The 18,287-nt window shown below is 40.1% G+C and overlaps 1 protein-coding gene and 1 long non-coding RNA gene across 3 annotated transcripts in view; one reads left to right on the forward strand and one right to left on the reverse strand.

Annotated features, from left to right (window-relative positions):
- Positions 1–18,287, forward strand: part of LOC121519254 — a 117,513-nt gene that overhangs the window by 76,975 nt on the left and 22,251 nt on the right. The gene's annotated exons all lie outside the window — the stretch shown is intronic.
- LOC121519250 (mucin-5AC-like) lies at positions 1,911–17,016 on the reverse strand. 2 transcript variants are annotated; one of them, XM_041802091.1, is made up of 4 exons: positions 16,641–17,016; positions 12,336–15,581; positions 6,792–6,866; positions 1,911–2,530 (listed from the first exon to the last, which is right to left on the reverse strand). In XM_041802091.1, the coding sequence occupies exons 2-4, from the start codon at positions 15,514–15,516 to the stop codon at positions 2,481–2,483; spliced, it is 3,306 nt and encodes a 1,101-aa protein (XP_041658025.1). In that variant the 5' UTR covers positions 15,517–15,581; positions 16,641–17,016; the 3' UTR covers positions 1,911–2,480. The 2 variants fall into 2 exon arrangements, with proteins under 2 accessions (XP_041658025.1, XP_041658024.1); XM_041802090.1 differs by having other exon boundaries at positions 12,332–15,581.

Raw genomic sequence — 18,287 nt, forward strand, 5'->3', positions numbered from 1 at the left:
TGTCAGCCCAGAAACATCTGTTACCTACAATAGAACCATAATGTGCAAGTGTGAAATGTCTCCAGTTGCAGAGGGAAGTCCATGTTGCCAGTTTTACATGACAACAACAACAGTGTCATTTTCAGAGGTCAGTCCTCTGGAACCCGCATGAAAACAACTAGAACCCAAACAAAAGTTTGACTGTTTTCTGAGGTGATCATTGTCATTGTAAATGTGGCTTTAGTTTTATTTCTATCATTGTTGACAAAATGTGATTGAAAGTCCCACCCCTTGTTGATTTTGATTGGTCATTGAGGGAGAAATGGGGAGCAAATGTTGATTGGTCGCACCCCATGCGCGCAAGTGACCTGGGGCTCTTCTATTGCATGTCATCCCCATCTCTCTCATCCCTGTTTCCAGCTCTATCGGCTGTCTGATCGCTGGGATGAAGGTGAAGAGCCTTATCAAGATATTTTAAAAATGAGGGAGAAGTATCATTGCTGAGAGAGGCATTGTATTAGCGCTGAATTATTTTTAAGTGAGAGCACCGTGAGTAAAGCAACATAAAACAGCTGACACTGAGAGCCCTGAGTGAAAATGCTAACTGCATTGCTTTTGCTATACAAAACAGGCACTGCCAATGCTTTAGAAAGAAGACAGCGTTAGTGGACCGATGCCTTAAATCTGTGTTTCCAGGGCCCATATTCCACTGCTTGGTATTTTCTTACAGTAATAACATTAAGGAGACCTTACTTGTTTTCATGAATGGTTTATTTCTAGAGATCAGTTCTTTTTATACAGTATGTGGGTCATTATGTTGAAGATACAGACCTTCGTTCATCTTTTAGCATACTAATGCTGATCTCTAAGCCCTCAAGTTTATAGGCGAGACAGTTACCTTGACTTTTGACACTGTTATCTCCATAGTTGCTGAACAGTGTTTTACCTTTTAAGCTGTTTTTAAAAAACCCATCTATCTTTGTTTTTTGAAATGTACACTGTTAGAGATAGCCGTACTGGGAAGGGATTAGCCGTTATCAGACAGCACTGAGCCGTCCCAAAGCTACAAAGGCTTTAGAAGATTTTATTTGTAAGACCTGCATGGATTAAAATGATAAATTGGTGACACTGAGTGTAAAGAACAGTTCAACTTTAAAGATTATACCCATCAACAGAATTATTAAATAAATGCATTGTTATTTCTAAGGGAAGAGAAAAAGGAGCTTTGTACCTGCATGAAGCTACAAGGTAGTCACTGTAGCTTCAAGCAACATGTCTCCCTCTGGTACCATAACTGTAAGAATTTCATTTTCAGTCCATAATATTTCCTCTAAGATTCATTTTAATTAAAGCATCAGAGTATTGCCCCCTCAAAAGGCAGTATCGCTGTCTTTGCTTGCAGCTTAACTAAAAAAGATGTTTATACATTCCTCGCTTGCAGCTTTTATCCAAACTTCTCTAAATCTCATGATCCCCGTGCATTGATAATTTATGAAAGCTTCAGCAAAACCAACCACAAGGCTTTGTTCATGTTGTTGTACTTTGTCTCCTGTGTTCCTGTGAAAGTGTTCATGGTTTTTCTGCATGTGCACATGAACATTTTTAATGTGACTCACGCTTCATTGCTGCCTTTCCTCATGTCATTGTTTTACACAGGGACCTTTTATGGAGTTCAGATTGTTTGGGGATTTGGAGACCATCAGCACAATTGGCAAAGGCATAATGAATGTTTCTGTATTTTCTGCAGCTGTGTGGCCACTTTGCAACTGTAAAAAAGGTGTCATTGCATTGAAGCTGCAGAAACTAGAGTATTTTTGTGCAGAAAAAAGAACGCTTTCAGGAAAAGACAAATAACAGTTAGTAAATTTTGATTTATTCTTGCATTTTCCAAAACTTATATTGCACATTATTCTTAACTGGAGAGTCAGGAAGATAGGTGAAACCTAACACAAACAGAAACTTACAGTGCATTTATCATGACAGTGCAAACAGAATCAAATCTTCAATGTAAAACTAAATAAAGACTTCTGCAGCGTGTGCCATCAGTTTAAAGAAGGCAACAAAATAGCATTAGCTCTTAAAGTGAAATAAAGAATTCCTCATGGGTGAGACTAGCTGAAGGTCACAGAGATCATGGGGATAATTGGAGTATAAAAACGGGCTTATAAGCTTTGACAAAGTGCAGAAGAGCGTATCTCTACAGGGTAATTCAGCGTAATCTCATTCTACGGGTAAGAAGGGAATAATAAGAGTCCTCTGCAGGGGCGTCTGCTGGTCACTTGTAACACGGGCTCAAACAGCACACAGGTTTCCTTGAAAAAAAAAAAAAAACTATACTTTTTGGGCTTTCCTGGGCAGCCACTTGAAGAGAGTTTTGTACAGCTTTTTGCTTTTTACCCTTGACTTTTTATATCTCTTCAGGATAAGGTTTCTAAGCAGGCTGAAGTTCAGGGGCTGGGTCAGATGTGCTGTGAAGGAATGATTTCCTTTCATCGAATGATTCAGGACCTCCAGGAAGCGCCTCTCCTGCTGCCTGAAGTCATACTCCACACTGGAAAGAGAGAAGAGAGGCTAAAATTCACTAAATCGACAAGAACAGGCAAAATTATAAAATCAGGCTAGTCCTGAGTTAAATGCTTGATATTTGCATTTCAAGCTACCACACACTTTACTGTGTTGTTTCTCCTAGTGTGGGAAGCTTTTTTCTCGTCACATTTCAAAGTGCTTGATTGTTTTTGGCAGGAAGACATTTAGGATTTCTTTTTTTCTCAAGGTGCACACGTCTTGTCTGAATATCTTTATCTCCCACTTGGCCTTTAAGGACCAGATGCCAACACGCTGCAGTCAGCAATCAACTTACATAACATCTCTTTGTCATGCAAAAGTGGTTCAGAAAATAAATGGATCAAGAAGAATGCTGTGAATATTTCAAGATAAAGACCTTTTTAGGTTTCTTTTTGTCAAGTTTCTTTTTTTCACCCAAAAAGATGATGAGATTTAGATTTGTCAGCCTCCTTTAGCCTCCTACTGTATTTCTGGGACAACTGTCTTTTTAATCTTTTTGTGCCTCCACCTGATGCAACATATCGCTAATGGGTGCAAACCAAGGGAGAAGAATAGAGATAAGCACTTTTGCATGATGAGTCTTTGAGAATTGGCAAAGAATATGCATTCAGTCTAGTCAAACTATGTCTGTATCTTTCTTTGATTAAACACATCAAAGTTACAATACAAGTATGGTGCCAGCCAAAGGTCTGGGTGCAGCTAGACTACAATAAAACACACGTAGTGCTGACACTTCACCACAAAAAGCAACATGCATTTTTGATAACTAGAGAGTGATGGATGGAGAAGTCAGAGAACCATGGTAAGCGACAAGATTCGATAATATTTCCTTATTTTGGACAAATATGGCTGTTGTTGCATCTACAGCCCACTGTTTGTTGACTGATGGATCTGCCTGATGACAGACATGGAATCTGGCCAATTGGTGTAGAGATGCTTCTTTGACCATGATCAGAGCCGAGCAAGTCATGAGATAAAGTACAACAAAGTAGCTTGAGCCATTGTAATAGAGATGATAACCACTGCAGCACTAGGCCCAGGACAAACAGAGTTCATCCATTTCAGAATATAGCTTTTGTCAAAGTTTCAGACAGATTTAGGAAGACTGCAAAGCAAGCACACTATTTCTGTGACATCAGACATCAAACTTGTAAATGAAAGAGCACGTCTGTCTGATTGTCGCCACAATCAACTTTCATCTCCTAAGGAATTTGCGCGCTGTCTTATTTTTCAGTTTTTTCAGTTTTGTTTTTCTTTTTTTTTTCCACCTTCGTACAAGTCATGTTGTTTGTTGACTTTTCAAAAAAGCTCTCTCTCTCTCACACCAAAACTTAACTTTATCACCATGCTTGGCTCATGTGGATATCAGCCATGAAATGAAACAGATAAAGGCCACATCAGCCTCAGCCACATAACAGAATAGAAAAGTAACGGCTTGATGTAAAATTTTGAGTGAATTTTAAATGTCTAAAAAACAATGGAACCAATGTGCAAAGACCTTTAGCTTCAGGCCGTTGTGTCGAACAGTACTGAGATGGGGTAACTGGCTTCTTTTTAGCTGAAGGCTGGTGTTTGGACTAGTGCCTTAAAGCTGCACAGACTTCTCATGAGAGAACCACAGCCTGCTACTAAAGTTACATTGTGCTGGAAGCAGGTGGCCGAGTCTTTCTGTGGAAATAAAAGTGACACCAGTCTTCTGTACTAATAGATCAACTCTAAAACTACAATCAAAAACTACATATGAATTATTTAATGATAACGTAAAACAGAAACACAAATTCAACTTTTTTGTGTGTTTTTGAGGAAAACTCAAACCTCAAACTTTAAGTTTTCTTCTTTCCAAATCAGTTCATCTTATTTGAAGATAAAGCTTATTCACAAAGCCCTTATAGCTGATGTCTTTCTGTTTAAAGCTCCTGTAGGAAACTAAGATTTTGTCGATATGGACGACTGGTGCAGGGATTGAAGAGCAATTCACAGGCTGCCGCGTGCTGGTCCAACACACCTGCCATACACTGTTCGTTTGACAGGAAATTATACTAATGAATTATGAAAAGTTATGATTTTTTAAAAATAAAATCTAAAAACACCTATTTTCATGTGTTAAATGGAGGCAGACTATAAAATGTGTTCTGAAGCCACCTAGTGGGCTATATAATTGTCATATTGTTGTCAGGAAATTATTTGATGAGTTATGAAAAATTATCTTAGTTTTTCAAGTATATTTTCTCAAGAAAAACATCTGTGTATCCCTATATTTACATGTATTACATGGAGGCCTGACGTAAAATGTGTCCTGAAGCTGCCATTTGGGCCAGGGTTAGGGTAGGGTTAGGATTTTAGGGGTTAGGGTAACAGTTAGGCTTGGGTAAAATACCACTTTACAACCAGAGATTTCTCACAATATCACAAGTAATTACTTGATAATTAATACATTATTACTAGGAAATTACTTCTTTAAAATTTTGAGTTTTAACTTGGTTAAATGCCAATTTATAACAAGGTAATTACCACCTTATTCTTGAGAAATTACTGGATTATTACACTTATTACATAAAATTAATAGGTAATTAGGGCTCACTAAAATAAAGTGCTACTGAACAATTGAATGCATCATTATCTCCGCCAAGGAGGCTATGTGATCGGGTGGGTTTGTTCGTTTGTTAGTTCATTTGTTAGCAACATAACTCAAAAAGCCAAGGACGGATTTTTATGAAACTTTCAGGAAATGTCAGAAATGGCTTAAGAAAGAACTGATTCGATTTTGGGAGTGATCTGGATAACCATCTGGATCTAGGAATTTTTTAAAGGATTCTGTACTATTGGGGGATAGGGCTAATGGCAGAGGTCTGCGCTGTTACCACTTTACACCAGGAGATGGCGGACATGAGTAACTTATCCAAAGTTTTGGAGTTTGTAGAGTTTGAAAGACACACGCCCGGTCGGAGAGACGAGTCGGAGTGTAACAGAGAGAAAGACAGCAAATTGTAGCGAGAATACTCACAATGCTGGGAGGAATAGAGGAATATTCACCCTCTGCCATGACTTCCATATGTAACAAAGCCAATGCTTTGCCTCACTGTGTCTCCACCCCACCAGGGAGGGAGTAATCGGCAAATTAGATTTTGGGAGTGATCCGGATCACCGTCTGGATCCAGGAATGTTTTAAAGGATTCTTCACTATTGGGAGATAGGGCTGATGGCGGAGGTCTGAGCTCTCTGAGTGCTTTTCTAGTTCATTATGACTTTCTGTTGTAGGAAATGCAATGTCTTGTCATTCACCGACCATACAACAGCAGTTTTAAGTAATAAAGAAGATTTTAAGAAATGATCTTGTTGCAGAAGGTCTTGTTTGCTTTTGTGGGTCACATAGTGGTAATTCATGTTATTTTAGTCTGTTTATATTAAAACTCTTTATAAGCTTTAAGTAAATAGATGCTAAATACAGTATATTTCCATATTAAATCCTTTTGTCAGCATATAAACAAAGCCGACAGTGAGTAAAGAAAGGTGACCATTATAACTCAGTCTTACAGTCTGCCTGGGCATGTTTTTGTTCCTCTTTGGCAGCTTTAATTTCATACAGTCTCAATCTCAATCTGCATAAATCTCCTGCATGAACAGATTGAGTCACAATCAGTCCATGCTTAAATTTGACAGTTGCTCCAAAAAGATTTATGGTTTTGCTGTGAGAGGAAAATGTAATCTCCATATGTATTCTGAGTGGGAAACAAATGAGGAGTAAGGAGCTTTTCATTTGGTAAGCTGCCCGTTACAGTAAGTCATTCTATTCTCTGTGCAGTGAAGGGCTGCGTGGTGGAGAACTGCCCGGCAACTGGAAAGCCAAATGCATTTAATCTTGATGAATTGCGTCTCACGCACAAAGGGAACTTTAAATAAACTTGTACTTCAAAATTGTCCTTGAATAAAGCAATCCATTGTGGCTTTGCTGTGTCAAAATATTTAGAAGTTAGTCTGAGAAAACTCCATATACATTTGGAGTCTTGTTTTTAAATATTGATTCATTTAAATGTTTAAAGCCTGCACAAGTGTATCTAAAAAATGTTCTGTCCGAACCTCGAAGAAACACCAAGCTGTATCAAGAAGCAATTCCATGTCCATAAATGCTTGATTTTCTGCAACAATAGTTATGCATTTGGGCAGAACGGACTTCTCGAGCTGCTTTGATTACTTATCAGTTTGAATTTTGCATGCAGGCAAAACTGGTAGCAGCACTATTATCTTACCTGTACACAATACAAGCAGTCTTCTGGCAGGTGGAGCAGTTTTTGAGGTCCTGCCCAGTATTGTAGCATCGCCGCCTGGGATTAGAAAAAACAGACAAAGGAAAAAAAACAGGTAAATTAAACAGCAAGTGCACCATATTCTCCCCACTCCTCCTCTGTGTCTGTTAATTCTGCTGTTGGCAGTGATTAGATGTATAACATGCATTTTACGTCAGTGGCTTATGAGGAGTGGGTTATTCTGAAACATGACCTCAGAGGCAGTCACGACTGATTAGCACACAACGGTGAATGAGAATGATTGACAGAGACACGTAGCCAGAAGGTGGTTTTAATTCTTGTGATTTATCCCAGAAGAGTTAGATGGCTAAATAAATCTTGGTGAGACGAGCCCCTGTGACACGCCGTAACAGGTTACTGTCACAGTCAGGCACACAGACCAGTCAGAAAACTTGGAACAACTTAACAATGGCTTCACATCACTGAAATTGTGCTTAATGTGAAGATTCATTGCAGATTACACTCTGCTGGCCTGATAAAGGTACTTAGGCAACTTGTCAAAATTATAGAAAGTAAGTTGCTCTGGTTCTGACTTTCTCGATTTTAGAGTTAGCAGAAAGACAATGATTCATCCTCTGTTTTCATCTATTATATTCTTCATCCATTTTTTATTTCATTATTTAATGAAAGGTAAAGATTTGTCTCTAAATCTCTTTTTAATTGATTTTTCTCCTCTCTTGTAAAGCACTTTTTCCACAGTTGATTTTGTCTAAAATGTGCCATATAAATCCTGTTGGCAACAATCAACACACACACACAAAAAAAGATTGTGACTGGAAGAAAACTGTTGGTCATATTACAGCCCAATCAGAACAACAAAACTTAAATGCAAGCTCAATGGATAACTAAATAATGGATAACGAAACTGCAGCTATAAACACATCCACACTAGGGCTGCAAATTTTTTGAAAACAAGAAATTATTTTGAAAAGCAGTACTATAAAAACTTAAAGTTTTGTATTTTATTTTAATGCTGCTTCATATTTTTATGTTTTAAACTGTACAATAAACACTTTAGAATTATAATTAAGCTCTGAATGTTCCTTGATAACCAAGCAAGTAGACTCGTGATACCATTTATGTATTACAATCGCAGTTGCAGACAGACAGATGGACCATTATAAGTGATTGCAATTGCATATAATTACCAACCCGTCCAGCACTAAGACCTCTGTCTGTAGCTACCACATCATTTTTTCCCTAAGCTGATTGGTCCGGTCCCTCTCTGACCATGGGCTAGAGCTCTACCTTGAAGCTTTGCCTGATGTTGACATGGAACTCTTGACAAAAATACAGTTGGAATGACAATTTGCTTTATTGTTGTTGAAAGTAATGTGTAAATCATGTATTGTCTTAATTTTGCAAGTTTTTTAAAATCTATTTGCATATCTAAAATACATTTTATTGGATACAAAGGCTGCCTTTTGTGTATATTTTCTTTTATATTATCAGATGCAAATCCCCTGATATCATACAAACCTGAGCTTCACACGTTATTATCACTCATTTAATTGTAAACGTAATTAGAAGGAAACAGAATGCTATCTTTGTCAAAACTGATTATAAAAACATATTTATCTGCTCCATAATGTGCTGCATTAGATACAAACTAAACCAGGTTTTATTGCCTTTTCTATATGATAATGTAACAGGAATATGGATGAAGACTCAAGCAAAAAACATAACAAGCAAGTGAGCCTCAAAGCAATAAGGTATTATTTTAAATGTCAGTGTTGTCTGAATTACAGTTATTCCAATTCCTATACTAGAAACAGAAGTATGTCTGATACTGCTGAAAAAGGGGGTATTGGTGTCGGTGAGTATGTGTGTTTATGCACCAATCAGGATTGTTACATGCAACAATAAGTGATAAAGGTTATGAAAAGTTTAATAACTTTTGAACCATAAATTGTGGTCTCTCACTGGTTTTTCCTTTTGAAGTTAGCCCTTCGCTGTTCCATTGATGCTATTTATGCCTTTGTAGTGCTTATAAAGCTTTTCTATGTGAGCCTGGAATTTGGGTCTGTAAAATTAAATCCACACCAGTAGATCTGTCTTTTTTTTTTAAATCCATTTTTCAAATCAATTTTGGATCATTTATTACCATTAGCTCAAATGCTAACAGCTGTATTGTTTCCCAGACTGCTTTGTGAGGGGCTGACAGCCAAGGGCAGGCTGCTATGTTATTACGTCATTTCTGTGTCAAACTGTGCATGCTTCAACACTCAGACCATGATTGAGACGGTCTGAATAGACATAATGGAGAGGAAGAGAGAAAAAGGGTCTGCGATGTGGCCTTCTGTGTCACTGTTATTTTCATATTTAGCAGTAAAACTCACAATCAATACCAGGAAAAACTACTTTGAGTACAGAGGCTGCACATTACTATTCTATTTACTGAGCCATGCTCTGAGTTCACTTCAGGGCTAAAATAATGTGTCAGTTTTCTGAAGCACAGCCAGTCGAGAAAGTTGATGTTGGTATTGGATCGGTACTCCCAGCACTCTAGTATCAGGATTAACATCAAGAAGGAAAAAATGGTATTGGAACATGTCAAGTCTGAATATAAATCAAAGATGAGCTCACAGAACTGATTTTTAATTTATTTTCCTTATCAAATTCTGACAAAAAGCTATTTCAAAATTTGCAAAAAGACACAAAGAGAAGAAAATACTGCATTGAAAACATGTTTTTTACAGTTCATCTCAAATGGCAGCGTAGATATAAGCATGGCATAATTTCATGCAATAAAATAAATGTCTCTGCTTCGTCCATTTTTTAAAAAATAGGTTCACCTGGCAAAGATCTAAAAGATCTCCCATGATGTCATGTGACTGCAGTCTCAGTTTCACACTTTATTTCTTCCCATCAGTCTTTGTGCCGCCTGCTGTAACGCAGGATGGAAAGTATCAAATTACATTTACTCTAATTACTGTAATTAAGACGGTTTGAGGGTTCTTGTGCTTTTTTTGAGTACATTTTAAAATAAGTACTTTTTCTTCTACTTAACCAGAGTAACTGTAGTACAACACTCTTAAACTTTTTCAACCTCTGTTGACTGATTTCAGAGTTGAACTCCAAATGTGTCATTTTAACTCCATCCTGAGTGAAATGGCCTTCAGTGTTTATCCACCAGTGTTATTTAACTCTGTCAAGTGTCAGCTGATCTACGCCCTACCCACTGGGATTTCAAAGTTCCCCATCTCTGCCCTAAGGCAGAATGTTTAGATTTGTTCAGTTGTTTGAATGTTGTTTGTTGTAAAGTGATTCCTGTTGGGGTTCTTATGGTCAGATTTTTGTTGTTTTCCATCAGAAACACATTTGCACCATGAGTGAAGTTACCCAGTGAGTTAGAGTTCCTGCCTGTGACTTTAGATGCTCTAAAAAGACACATAGAGATCTTCAGGGGTATGAACTGCAGGTCTATGAGGTTGACACTCTGCTTTGTTCTTGCCAGAAGAAACCCACCCTACCACAGAATTTCAATAGCTACTGCAGCTCTGTCATATTGTGAAATATTTAACACTTTATTTTTAAGTGTAGCTTAGGTAGTGTGAACTAATATAGGCACCTTTAAATGTTAAATTTAACTCTATATGAGTTCAATTAACACTGTCAATTTTCTGTGTAGCTGATTTTATTATAGAGGTGTGACAGCCTGGTTGGAGATCTATTCTCTTGTGGCCAATAAGGAGAGATCATATTTTACTGTGCCACTCCTTAAAGGCAACTCATTACTGGAATAGATTTATAGACCAGTACTTTTACTTTTACTTAAGTAAGATATAGCCATAGTAATTATACCTTAACATGAGTACAAAAGTCATGTACTTTTCCCACCTCTGCTGTAGTGTGACACCACCACCAGATTGTAGCTGTAGTGCAACTCAAAAGCTAAGTGCTATTAAATAACAAAAAAAGGAGAACACTGCAAATTCCAGTGACACAGCTGAGGTGCTAAGATTTTAACATTCCCTTATCTTAAATGGAGCTTGTTCAGGCAGACAACTCAAGCTGCGCTGATTTCACATTGTACATGCATCACTATCCAAAAACATGACAATGAGGCAAACTATTTAAACTGCAAGATCTGTTTTTTTGCTCTGTCACTCTGCCCTGCATTGGTACTGAACTCTTGTACTGCACTCTCTTTTAACCCCACCAACAATACCTGCAGGCTCCAACAGGGTTTAAGATGCTCTTAACCTGACACCCCACACTGACTGTTTTACATTTCCCCCCATAGTCTGTGTTTGGGATGGGGATAACTTTTTAAAAAATCTCTGAGGATGATTGGACTTATGTTCTTTTGTCACATTAGCACTGAAGGCCAGTCAGAGTGAGAAAACATAAGATGAAGTAGGGGTGTAACGCCCTGAAGAGTAATTAACGTGAGCTTGAGAGCTGGCCGTTATCATCGTGAACTACCAGGGGAGCCAGTTGGTGAAACAAATTCATGCTGTAGCAGGTCAGAAGATGAGCAGAAATTCCACCAAGAAAAGCCTTTAGTGTGTTTCTTTATTGAATAAAGACATGCCATCCAGCTACATTTGAGATAATCCCTAGTTGCCATTGTTTACCAGCTTGCAGTATAACTAAACCCCGCCCATAAGTACAACCTCACTCTCCTTAAATGACGCTGACTGGTCAGAAAGAAGCTTTGTGAGATGGATCTGCCTGATGGCAGGCATGGAATCTGGCTGCTCAATCGACTCTTCAAGGTTAAGATGCTATCTCGTCACTCCTCTAATTCTGCATAAGGAACATCTGCGATAAGTAATGAGTTTGGAAAATAAACATGTTTTGTTGCTGTCTGGCTCAACATAAGAAACTAAAGATTTTACTTAACATGCAAAGAATCAATTAAATGATTTAACTGAGCTTTGTCACAGGAAATAGGTTCTTAAGTCAAGATACGAGCAAACCCAGTGCTAAATCTTTTTGCCTGTTAGTGGAAATTTCCATTATGTGCTAGCATTAATCTCACAAGCTCATGTGCATATTGGTCCATCTACTGGAATCTTCTAATTTTCTTCCAACAATTGCCAGAGATGTAATTTTCCTCGAAATGCACGTCCCTAATAAAAATTCATCTCACAAGTTTTATAGACTGAAAAAAAGAGGTTTGCAAATGGACTGCAACACCAATGAGCAGTTCTAGGTAATGAACGTTTTGTCTTGCTGGAAAGTCAAAGATCAGCACTGCAGAACTGATTTCTAAGTTATTCTGTAGACAAGAGTTTGGCAAACAGCTACACCTGCAGGTTGAGTATATTAATAATTCATAAATCACAGCCCACCCTGCAGGTTTTGTATTGCAGCTAACTTGTAAGTTAAATGTTTAATAAGCATTTTGGAGTCTTGTGTAGCATTTATACAGGTAAAATGGTATGAAGCATTTTAATTGTTACAAAGAGAGTCCTCTCCCCCACACTGCACTTCCACACACTCTTCCAGCCACACATACACAAACCCCCTCTTACCCACTGGTGGGAGTGTGGCACGTCTCCAGGTCATGGATAATGTTGAGCAGAGTGGTTATCCTGTCCTTGTTGGCTGCCAGGCTGGCCTCCACCGTCTCCAGCCTCTGCTGCAGGGCGGCTGATTTGCAGCACTGTGGGGACGGAGGCAGCAACACGGCTGCCTCAGCCGGGTGGGAGTGAGCTAGGCGGGTGTCCTCGGGGCACGGCCGAGAGGGAGCAGGGCTAAACTTTGAATCCGGTCTGATGATTGCTTCTGCCTTGCAGGTGTGGAGGCGGGCAGGGGATGTCGAATGCATTGTTGATGCTGGCAGTATGGGATCACATTCAGGGCCTTTGTGCGAACAAAGCTCTCCCTTGCTGGTTGCAGAGGCTGGTGCAGTAAAAGAAAGCTCTGGATGTGCATGTGCAGGTGGGAGGGATGTGTCTGAGTTTTGATGGACTGAGGATTTGATTGTAGGGTGGACATGAGCATTTTCCAGTGCAAGGTTTATTTGTGCTATGACAGGGGGTGTTGACTTATGTGGATGTTTCTGTTTTTCTGCATTGGAGTTAAGTTGAATGTTTGCACGCCTGACTGACATTCCCAAGGCAAACTTTTCTGTTTTTAAATCTGTCTCCTGGGCTTTTTTCACTGGTGGGCATGCACCACAGTGTCCCTCTTGTTCTGTTGTGGTGCATCCTTGATAATGTGCAAGTCTTTGTTGTTCTGTGTTTATGCAACCCTGCAGACAAGAGCTGCTTGACTTCATTAGGGAAATGTTATTCAGAAGGCTACTGACCTGTGATAGATCTGAATTTTCAAGCTCTTTTGACTCATGCACTGCTAATTCATTGATTAGATTACCATTGAATTTGTTTTTGTCGGCATAGGACTCAGTGTTTGGAACAATGTCTGATTTTGGGTTTCTTGGATCGACAGCTCTGGTTTGACTTATTGGCACACGCAGCATCCCAGGAATTACAAACAGAGTTGTTTTTGCTATCATTTCCTGATTGGCAACAATTCCCGATGAAGCAGGTTCATTACTGATTTGAGTTTTTCTGTCTTGTCCTTGTTGATTTGTATGATGACCAAGTTCTTTGCCTTGTTTTGTTGCATCTGCTGATTGAAGTGAGCTCATACCTGATAAACAGACCCTGCTTTGGTTTTCTGTCAGTGCAGATGAAGAGGCGGATGCTGTAGGAGGTGAACTTTTCAGACTGATTGAGGAGTTCCTGAGGGTTTTATTTTTGAAAAGAGGACTGTTACACGTGGATTTGGAAGTGGCAGCTGCTCTTGAAGCTAACCTAGCTTTCGAGTCCCTGTGTTTTGTTGCATTTGGAGAAGCTGTCGAAACATGAAGTGCAGGTTCAGACTTTGAGGAGGAAGGTCTAATTAGGTGAATTTCTACAGAAACAGTTTTGTGTTTGGTGCTTGTGAGCATAATTTGATCTGATTTTGAGCTCTGGGGTTGTGGGACAACAGTGCGGAGAGATGGATGTGGCGATGATGTGCGCGGGGCATCCGTTGAGATGTCAGAGAGAGACGATTTACCTGATGATTTGTTGTCGACGTTTAAGGATGACTTTTCTTGTGGTTTATGACCTGGATCTGATGAAGTACGTGGCGGCCTTGGAGGTGGACGTCGTGCTGCAGCTTCTGGTTTATGGAAAGGGTCTGATGCACTCACTGCCCTTGATAAGGTGGAACATTTGGGTGCCACTCGTAGGCTATTATTTGAATTCCCTGCTAAATTAACTCTAATTGTATGTGCTACGGGTGGGGCTTTCTGTGTGGCATTGGCATCTGTTAGCAGACTTTCAGTTGACTTTGCTACAGAATTGAAAGCTGTACTTGTTTGGTGTGTGTTAGTGACTGATGTTTTGATGTGTTCTGCAGCCGTGGTGTATGAACACAAAGGTGGAGATAGAGGAGCAGCGTGTACAGACACGCATACATTTTGAGGTTGCACTGAGTTGTGTTCTGACATTTTGACTGGCTTAGGATATGTGTGGGATTGTGGGTTGTTTGACTTTGTAGCTGTAGCCAACTGCGGCGTCATTATCGGCTGTTGTGTTTTGCGGTCTAGTGATGACAGGTTAGGGGATGATTTTGCTCGAGGATCGTCTTGTCTAGTTTCGATTGTTGCTTTAGTGACTGTGACGGTTTTGGCTTGTATCATGGTGGAAGGTTGTGTTGGTGTTGATTCAGTGGCAGAATTTGTCAAAGTGACTACATGGGCTCTAGAGTGCACTGGGCAAGCTGGATGAGGCGTTTTCCGACTCTTTGAGTCCTCACTGAGATGTACCTGATGTGGATTGACTGTAATGCTTGCTCTGTGGTCGCGTGATATAGCGCTATCAGAGTTTTCGTTATGACTGTTGCCAATATGGGGCATGCTGAGAGTCGATTTGACTGGTTTCTCTCCAAGGCAAGCATTAACAGCCGGGCCGTTCTCCCTTGAAGTTGCAACCCCAGTGGTTAGGTATTGCCTCCCGCCGCAGTTGCCGCATATTTTCTTTTGAGTACCCAAAGGTCTTACAGCTGGTAACATGAGTGACTTCCCAGCCTGCTCTGCATAATGGCCTTCCAGTCTTGTTTGGTCTCTTCCCCGTGACATTGTTGCTTTTCCAGGCTCTGCTTCGTCACTGTGAACGCTTATTCCTCCAATTGCCTCTGAATCTACCACACTGCCGTTGGTGTAGCGTGGCTTAGCATTAGTAGTACTCCCTGCAAACTTTGGGTTAGTCTTAATTGCTCTTGCAAAGCAGTAAGTCCCACTTCTGTTCTTGTGAGTGCAGGTCACATCCTTTGAGGCCTCACCTCCCAGAGCTTTGAAAGTCACTTCTTTTTTGGTCTTTGATTCACCATTTTTCTGTTTCAAAATAGCCCTTTTCTCCTTGTCACTCCTTGTCAGCAGTAATATCTCCCTGTACTCTGTTTCTGTGGTAATGTAGCTGTTAGATGTTTGAGTGATACTATCTGATGGTGTTGGAAGAGTATCAGTTAGCTGCTGTACCGTGGGTGGTCTACTAATCCCCGGGGATGTTTGAACTCCAACGCTGCACTGAGGTCCCCACGACTGAAGCAGCAGGGCTCCAGCGCTTCTGTCTCCTCCTGTCGTCCTCCAACCACGCACTCCAACCAGCGCAGGGACTCCTAAAACTGGAACCGGAGTTGTCAGGTCGGCCGCTCTTCTCCCCATCGCCTTGTCTGAGCGACTCAAAAGTCTGGAGGAGAGCTGTGTTGTTTCCACACCATTACATCCATCTAAAAGTAAGACAAGAACAAGTTTACAATGAGACGGTGCTGTGGAGGGGAAGTCGTGAGTAAGCAGGACAAGTTGGAACAAAACAAAGGGCTAGGACTGAGATGAGGGCTGGCTTCGATGCCGCAGTAATGAAGGATAACTGGAGTGTCAAAAATCTTTAGGCGATAAGACAGAGCTAATTACGCTTTCAATTTTAAACTTTCTTGACGTGGTGTGACTGGGGTGAAAATGGAATCCACTCATGCCGATAATAAAGTGCTCTATAGTATATTAGCATTTCAAACATACCGTGTAGATCCCTTCTCATTGTGTGACACCACAAAGAATATTTTATTTGTGGCTACATTTATAAATCAGCTCCTGTGATGAACTCTCTCTCCTTTTTTTTCTCTAGTTGAAATGTTTGTCATAGCGAGAGAGCAGCTTTTACTCTGTTGTCCTCCATGTTCAGCTCACCTTGGAAAGCAGCCATAATGTACACACTGATGATACAGTATAGACTTCATTAAGCTCTGCGTGCATTTCTCTCGAACACACTTTCACAGAGGTGGCAGTTTGTTCGTGCATGTGTCCCTGCACAATGCATTCACTTGTGCCAGGAGGTCATTTTCTCACTTTGTGCAAGACAACAGGGTGCTAATGTGTGCATTCCTGCAAATAAACAGGCACTTTCCTTCCAAAAAAAAAGAGTTTTAATGAGAGTATGTGCATTCATTTATGAGAACATTGCCATGCAAACACATCCTGACAAGGCTCACTTTAATCCCCCCAATCCTCCCCACCAGCCTTCATCAAGGAATGTCAAAACTGCAAAAAAAGAAATTTAGTCATCCAATATTTTGTCTCTCTTGTCATTTGATATTACTTGAGCTTAGTCAAGTGACCTATGCCTGTTGTCATCATCTAACATTAAGTGACAACTGTCCTGCTCTATTAAGAAACCATATTATCTCCCTTTGGCAGAAGACATAAGATACATGTTCCTGTAGTAACCCACTTTTGAATTAAGACTTGTGAAAAGAGCAGTTTTGCTTTATCAGATGTTGTCTTGTGCTTACCTGTGTGCAATCCTGCAGCAAAATGCCTCGTTTTTCTAAGTCCAAATATCAGGAGCTGATTTTCGGCTTTCCCTCAGGTCCTCGAGGTTTGGAGTGACTTTGTCTTCATTTCTCGAGTCCCTTCGTGGTGGAATTCAAACTCAAAAGGAGCCTGCAGGCATTCAGCTGTGCAGAGCAGAGCTGCTTTAATGAGCCCTCCTCTCCTGCGCTCAGACTCCTGAACTGATCTACCTTTTTATTGATCAGGCATAAAAGCAAGCAAGCTGTGTGCTCCTTGTTCTCCCCCTCTCTTGTTTTGGTCCTGCTGCTCCATGCTCACTCCATAATCACAACACAGCAGTTTGCTGCTACACTGTGCTGCCCTCCAATACACTCTGTCCTACTATGGCTTGCCTTTTTACCTCCTCCCCTCTCTCTCTCTCTCTCTTTTTCTCTCGCTCTCTCCCTGTCCCTCTCTCTCTTTCTATCACCTCCCCTCTCTTCCTCTCTCTTATTCCTGCCACTATCCTCCCTCCTAGCTTTCATGTATCCTGATCTACAGCTGGGTGGAGAAAGAGAGCAAGGGAGAGACAGAGAGAGGGAGGAAGTGACTTGCATCAGTGGGGTAGGGACTGTGTGTAAATTACCATGCAAGTTAAAAAGCAGGAAAATGCCCCAGCAACATATTCAAATAAGTTAAAATGTAAACAAAGCTTTGGTGGTCTGGAATGTCAGTGGAAAAAATGTTTTTACCAAGGCACTGTACGGTAAATTTAAAACATTGTTTTTAGTATCTCAGGATTATCACTGCTATTCCAAACTGTACATCTGCTATCTTGCAAATCAGTTGCAGATATTTTTATCTTGATCTCTTCAGCTCAAATGCTAACATAAAAACCAAAAGAGATCACCAGAATGCTATTAGATATCATTTTTAAGGGAAACAAATCTGGATTAGTGATATAACACATCATAGACATGACGTTGGGGTTTAAATGCTAGATTTTTGGTTACTATCATAATAATAATGTATTGTATTATAATTATTAATATAGATGAATACAAATATTAATCAAACTTCATGGAGAACGTGGCACCACCTTGAAGAAAGGGAAGAACAACCAAAAAGGAGCTAAAATCAGTGTCAGAATTAAGATTTAAATGAAGCCCAGCATTAGTCCATGCAGAACATGGTAGTTATTTGCCAGCTGTGATCAGCTGACGGCCAGTTGATCCAAATTTTGCTACCCAGCTCTTTTTCTTAATACAGCCGCCCATATAAATGTTACATACTTCCCACTTAACCATGCTTGCATTAATGCTGATGCTCCATGCTTCTACTGCTGCTTGCAAAGCTTATTGCCTCCACCCCAGCCTCCTCCTTTATAGCATCAAGCTTGTTGCACCCTCATATATTTCATTGTATTCAGCACCCCCCCCATGGGGATTTTAGCAATGAACTCACTAGAAAGTCAAAGCGCGCTGCTTGACTAACTCAGGAAGCATCTTTTGAGCAGAGCCTTCTCGGCCAAGTAAAACTGTATACCTGTTTTAAAATGGTAAAAATGTATGACCAGAGTGTTCCTGACTGAAATGTTAATAATGAACTGTTACAAACTGAAAGGGACCAAGCCTTTACATGCATGCTCAGCATTTCAAATCCCCTTT

This window comes from Cheilinus undulatus, linkage group 12 (genome assembly GCF_018320785.1).
Source record: "Cheilinus undulatus linkage group 12, ASM1832078v1, whole genome shotgun sequence".
Taxonomy (NCBI): domain Eukaryota; kingdom Metazoa; phylum Chordata; class Actinopteri; order Labriformes; family Labridae; genus Cheilinus; species Cheilinus undulatus.

Excerpts from the sequence above, each read along its gene's own strand:
- LOC121519250 (XM_041802090.1), bottom strand. The coding sequence starts at position 15,516 with ATGGGGAGAAGAGCGGCCGACCTGACAACTCCGGTTCCAGTTTTAGGA. Across the intron at positions 6,867-12,331 it reads TGCCACACTCCCACCAGTGG|GCGGCGATGCTACAATACTG; the intron begins GTAAGAGGGGGT and ends TTCTAATCCCAG. Across the intron at positions 2,531-6,791 it reads ACTGCTTGTATTGTGTACAG|TGTGGAGTATGACTTCAGGC; the intron begins GTAAGATAATAG and ends CTCTCTTTCCAG.